The sequence below is a fragment of the Brassica oleracea genome, unplaced genomic scaffold, assembly GCF_000695525.1.
Source record: "Brassica oleracea var. oleracea cultivar TO1000 unplaced genomic scaffold, BOL UnpScaffold01727, whole genome shotgun sequence".
Lineage (NCBI taxonomy): Eukaryota > Viridiplantae > Streptophyta > Magnoliopsida > Brassicales > Brassicaceae > Brassica > Brassica oleracea.
In genome coordinates, this window is record NW_013618259.1 from 1 (window position 1) to 5,806 (window position 5,806).

Genomic DNA, 5,806 nt, shown 5'->3' on the forward strand with positions numbered 1-5,806 from the left:
ATAATTATCGCATGTTCATTGGAATAAGTCTTGAACATTTTGAGCAAAATAATTTGCATCAAGCCAACAAGTAATCACTAGTTGTCCCCATCATTAGTATTGGTCAAAAAACCAACCATTTTCCATCTAAGAATTTTGGATGTGCAATATGCATTCCAATTGCTCCAGCACATAGCTTAATTAAGATATGTTAATGTGGTTAGGAATATATGTTGGGATATAACTTTCCATTGATAATTAAGTATCTAAACCCATCCCCTAAGGATATAAGTAAGGGTTGATTTGAATGCTAAAAGTGCATTGGTATTTCCAACATAAGAGGAAGAAAATAAACAGCTGGAAAAGAAAATAAGTTGAAATAAATTACCATTGATCCTCAGATCAAAAAGAATGTGAAATACAAGTCTAAAAGATAATTCAGTTATAGAGCTTAGTAAAGCAGTTTCCGGACACATATATTGACCCAAATAAATAGAGTGATCAAGTAACAATACCAGCTGTAATGATCCAATAAGAGTTGATATTCTACAAGAACAATATCAACTTGCTGTACAAATTGGTTCCAAAGATATATAAGAATCCTCGTAAATGAAAAGGAGCATATATTGAAGATGGTCAAAATGAGGAAATAATTTTTTTGAATGATCACTAGAAGAGATCAATAAACCTGATTGAAAAAAATTCAGGTACTTGAGACAATGAAGAGATCTCAATAAGTTATAATAAAATGGAACCAATAAGCAAATCGATGCTGATGATATTTATGCATGGAAAGTAGCAGTTGATATGATAAATAAGAAAGATGATCATGACAGAAAGTATATTGAAAAGTGTACATAGAGAAAATAAATGATTGGCCAAATCAGAAAAAAAAAACAATAGACAATTATAGACACTCTTACAAAAGAGATAAGTATTTGGACTAATATTTCGTACACTAAAATGTGTAAAACAAGTGGGATAAATGAGTATTTGCACACAAAGAAAGATCAGTATAAACTGATTGTGAAGAGACATAGTCTCATGTGGTAGATGCAATTGTTTTCAAATTCTTTATCAGTCTGGCAATAAAGGAAGAACTTGAATTATACGACCCACTGAAGAATGATAATCTCTGAAAGATAGAATCCATGAAGGATTGATGATATCAAAATCATGTTCGATAGATGTTCGACTGAATTGAAACAAAATATTTTATGGGATATATGAAAACATTATAAGATTAACTGATGTATCCATTTGTATTTGTCAAGAGATTATGAATCAACAGAATCATTGCTTTGAATGTAATCCAAACTCCTGAAGAGTTATAATAAATTGTTTGTTTGGAATAAAGATCTTGAAAAGACTACATTGTTAAGTATTCCAAACTGTGCATCTAGAATTAATCGATATTATCTTAGAAGAATGATCATATATGATTGATCCTTGAAGTACCATAATTAAGAGTGTTATTTGAGAAAGTTACTAATCTCTTTCAGAACTGAAAGTTGCAATTTCATATGACAAGTAAGAAAGTGTACTTTTCTTCTTGTTAGTTTAGTTTTCTTCTCAGCATATGATTCATAAAAGTGTCCAATTGTGTAGTAATATACACAAAAGTGTTTTATCAGGTAACTCACTCTTTTCTTTTCTTTTTTGAAAAAATGTTAAATTCATTCAAAAAGAAAAAGACTGTTTCTACAATTGTAATGCAACTTCATCTTCACATAAACGATTTGTTAAAATCTAAGCATATAATTTTTCCCCCGCTATCATCTTGTGGCTAACCACATTTGAAGCCTTCATCATATTTCATGTCTCCCATCATTCTGATTGTAGACATCCTGTTTCTCACTTCCTTATCAATCCATTGAACCATTTTTTGCACATTCCTAGGACTCTCTCCATGTCTTCTTCCATTTCTCTCCCTCCATATACTATATACAGCCACTTGAAAAGCATATCTAGTAAAGAATGTAATCAGCTTCGTTTGATCTTTATCCATGAGCAACAAAATTACTCTTCTCCAATCCTCCACGTATCTGTTCTCCAGTAGTTTACTCATGAGCTTTCTCCAAATTTCTCTGGAATAATCACATTCAAAGTATAGATGATCCTTGGTTTCATCGGTTGCATTGCATAGAACACACACCGGGTTTGTTGCGGCATCCCATTTGGTCATCCTGTCTCCAGTAGAAAGCCTATTTAGCATTTCTAGCCACGCTAGAAATGAATATTTTGGTGTTGAGTGTTTAAACCATATAGCCTCACTCCAACCAACCACTTGAAAAACTGTTGTTAGCTGACTCCAAGTCTTCTTAGAGTTAAAATGGTCTTTGTAAGTATCCTCACTCTGCTTCCAAAGAGGCTTATCCTCTTCCTCATTGACCAATATATGTTCCTGCTGCAATAACAGATTCTCAATAGCTATTAGATGATCTGCTCTATGTCTTCTTCTCCTTCTGTTTTTCACAGCCTGTTCTACTGTTGCTGTGATCGGAATCCCAGTATCTATAAGTCCTCCCTGGCCTGTCAGATAATAAATTCTTCCCAGTTGGCTCCAATTATCAAACCAGAATGAAGTTTGACTGCCACTCTTCACCTCTTTCTTGAAGAACCCTTGAGCCATTTCTCTCACGATGTTTTTCCACATCCAAGAACCTTTGCTGGTTTTATCTTTTATTGACCAGAAATTCTCATCACAGATTAGATAGGTTTGAATCCATTTGACCCATATAGATGGAGTTGATGTAAGAATTTTCCATATCAGTCGAAGACAGCCTACTTCATTAACCACTCGCATTGATCTTATACCCAATCCTCCTTCTGTTTTTGGCTTGCAAATAGCTTCCCATGAAACCTTTGCTTTTCTAGGATTCAAGCTCGGACCTGACCACAAAATGCTGCTAATATTCTCTCCACCTCTTTAAGGCATGCTTGTGGTAATCTAAAAGGCGAAGCCAGAAATTTGTTATGCTGACAATAACTGATTGTATAAGTGCCAGACGACCAGCCATAGATAAGTGTCTTGCTGTCCATGAACTGATCCTGCTTTTGATACGATCAAGTAACGGCTTATAGTCTGCTATCGTCATCCTTTTTGTAAGAAGTGGAAGCTTCAAATACCTCACAGGTAGCTTTCCTGATTGTATTGAGTATCTCGACTCCATTTCCTGTCTTCTTGCATCTGACACACCAGCTAAATAGATTGTAGACTTCTCCAAACTTATCTCCAGTCCTGATATCTTTGCGAAATATTCAAAAACCTCAACAATACTGTCTAGAGATCTGATATTTCCATCTGTGAAGACCAATATATCATCTGCAAAGCTCATGTGTGTGAGATCCATCTTCTGACATCTCGGATGGTAACCAATTCTCCTCTCCGAAGCAGCTTTATCTAGCAACTTTGATAGAACATTCATACTGATTACAAACAAGTATGGTGATAAGGCGCATCCCTGTCTCAAGCCTCTTCTACTTCTAAAATATCCCGCAAGCTCGCCATTCACTTGTACCAAGAAGGATGCTGTTTTCACACACAAAGATATCCAGTGTATAAACTCCTGCGGAAATTTCATAGCTTTGAGTGTATTAAGGAGAAAAGGCCACTGCACTGTATCAAACACCTTTGATATATCAAACTTGATTGCACATCTTTCTGATATTGATTCTTTATGATATTCCTTGACTATCTCCGTTGCAAGCAGAAGATTTTCGATCAGAAGTCTACCTTTGACGAAAGCCAACTGATTCAGAGCTATGAATTCTGGCAGAGTAGTTTTCAGGCGATTTGCAATGATCTTTGAGACCACTTTATACAGTACATTACAGCAGGAGATAGGAAGATAATCTTTCATCTCCCGTGCTTCTAATCTCTTCGGAATCAAAGCCGAGATAGTTGTGTTGATTCCTTTTGGTAAAAATCCTTTTGCAAAGAAGGATTTTACAGCTATGATGAACTCTGGCCCCACTGTCTGCCATGCCGCTTTAAAGAACTCAACCGTATACCCATCTGGTCCAGAGGATTTGTCTCTAGGCATTGAGAATAATACCCTTTGAATCTCGTCTATAGTTACCTCCTTAATCAACCGAGCACTATCCTCTTCAGTACAGCGATAAGGTAGTATATCTTCAAGATTTTCCACCATAATTTCCTTAAAGTCTTGAGGTTCATGCTGTAAAAATTCCCTGAAAAATCTCTTCGCCTCAATCTTCATTGTTTCTGCAGTGTCTACCACAATACCATCATTACAAAGAATCTCATGAATCGAATTTCTAGTGGCTCGAACTGTTACTGCTCTATGGTACAATTTATTATTTCTATCCCCCATCTTTAGCCAATGTAGCTTCGACCTCTGTTTTAGATACTTCTCTTCAATTTGTCACAGATTCTCCCATTTAGCAACTGCTTTATTTTCTACTACCATATTCTGCTCTGTAGGATTTCTCATACTCATTTCCTGCTTTGCACACAGATCATCAAAAGCTTCTTTTGTCCTTTGTGAGAGATGACCCACCCTTTCCTTTGCTAGATTTCTGATCACTGGCTTTAATGCTTTCATCTTATTTGAGAATCTAAACATTGCAGATGTCGATAGAAATATTGGTTCAGTGCTTCTCCAGAATTGTTCCACCATTGGCCTGAACCCTTCCATTTCAGCGAGAACATTTACAAACTTGAAAGGCCTCTGAGGACGGTTTCCAACTAGCTTCAGATGTGACCTGCATCTTAGATAATCTGAACAACCTCCTCCTTCAAAGACACTATAAGAGTTTGGATATTTTCCAATCCAATGATCATTTATGAGAACTCTATCCAACTTCTTTGAGATCAACCCCTGCTCTCGCTTATTTGTCCATGTGAACAGAAGTCCATGCGATGCAGCATCCATAAGACCACAGTATTTGACAGCATTCTCAAACTCTTGCATTCCTTGAGACACTACATCACTTACTGAATGCTCTTCTATTGCCAGCGTTTCATTAAAATCCCCAACTACCATCCAAGGACGTGCTCGAATAATAGGTGAATCATGTATTTTCAAATCCTTCCATAACTCCCTCCTTTCCTCTTCTTTATTTAATGCATAGATCACTGAATAAAACAATTCCTCCTTCTCATTTTCCAGCAATACTGAATCAGTAATGATATTTTCTTATGTAACTGTTTTCTTCTAATCTAACCGTTTGCACCTATATGACATTTATTTTTGTTTGGCCGGACATATTATGTGCTTAGTGGCCATATACTTTTTTTTGATGACTATAATAATTTCTAATATAACCGGTTGCTCATAAAATGTCTTATATAACTATCCTATTAATAAGTAATCAATAAATTTAAACTTTTTTTTGGTCATCAGCTTATACTGACTCTGTGAACCACACCGGTAGATCTTAATCCATGTGAACGACGAAATACGGTTGCTTCCTGACACTACGTGCTAGGCTGTCCGCTCTTGAATTTTGCGTCCTTGGTACATAGATAATCTCTGATCGTATGAAACCTTCTTTCAGGATCGTAATATGTTCCAAACAATTCGCAAATGCTGGCCATTTTTTTGGTTCCGAAACCAGCTTCACCAATTGAGAACAATCCGTTGCTAACGTAACCTGAAATTGACGTAATTGTTTCATACATTCTATTGCCCAGATTAGTGCTTCTATCTCCGCATGTAGAGAAGATAGACAAACCCGGACATTTCGCGCCCCCAAGAGCCCATCAAATCCTTCTAGAGTACTAAGCCAACCTTGTCCGGAGAAAATATCATTCACCTTCCAGGAACCATTTGTAAAGCACCATCTTCCTGGAATTAATGTG

At 36.3% G+C, this 5,806-nt stretch overlaps 1 protein-coding gene across 1 annotated transcript; it reads right to left on the bottom strand.

The window, feature by feature from the left end:
• Positions 1-1,765: 1,765 nt before the first annotated feature.
• Positions 1,766-2,611, bottom strand: LOC106321470. Its single transcript, XM_013759731.1, has one exon. The coding sequence runs from the start codon at positions 2,609-2,611 to the stop codon at positions 1,766-1,768; it is 846 nt and encodes a 281-aa protein (XP_013615185.1).
• Between the last annotated feature and the right edge of the window lie 3,195 nt (positions 2,612-5,806).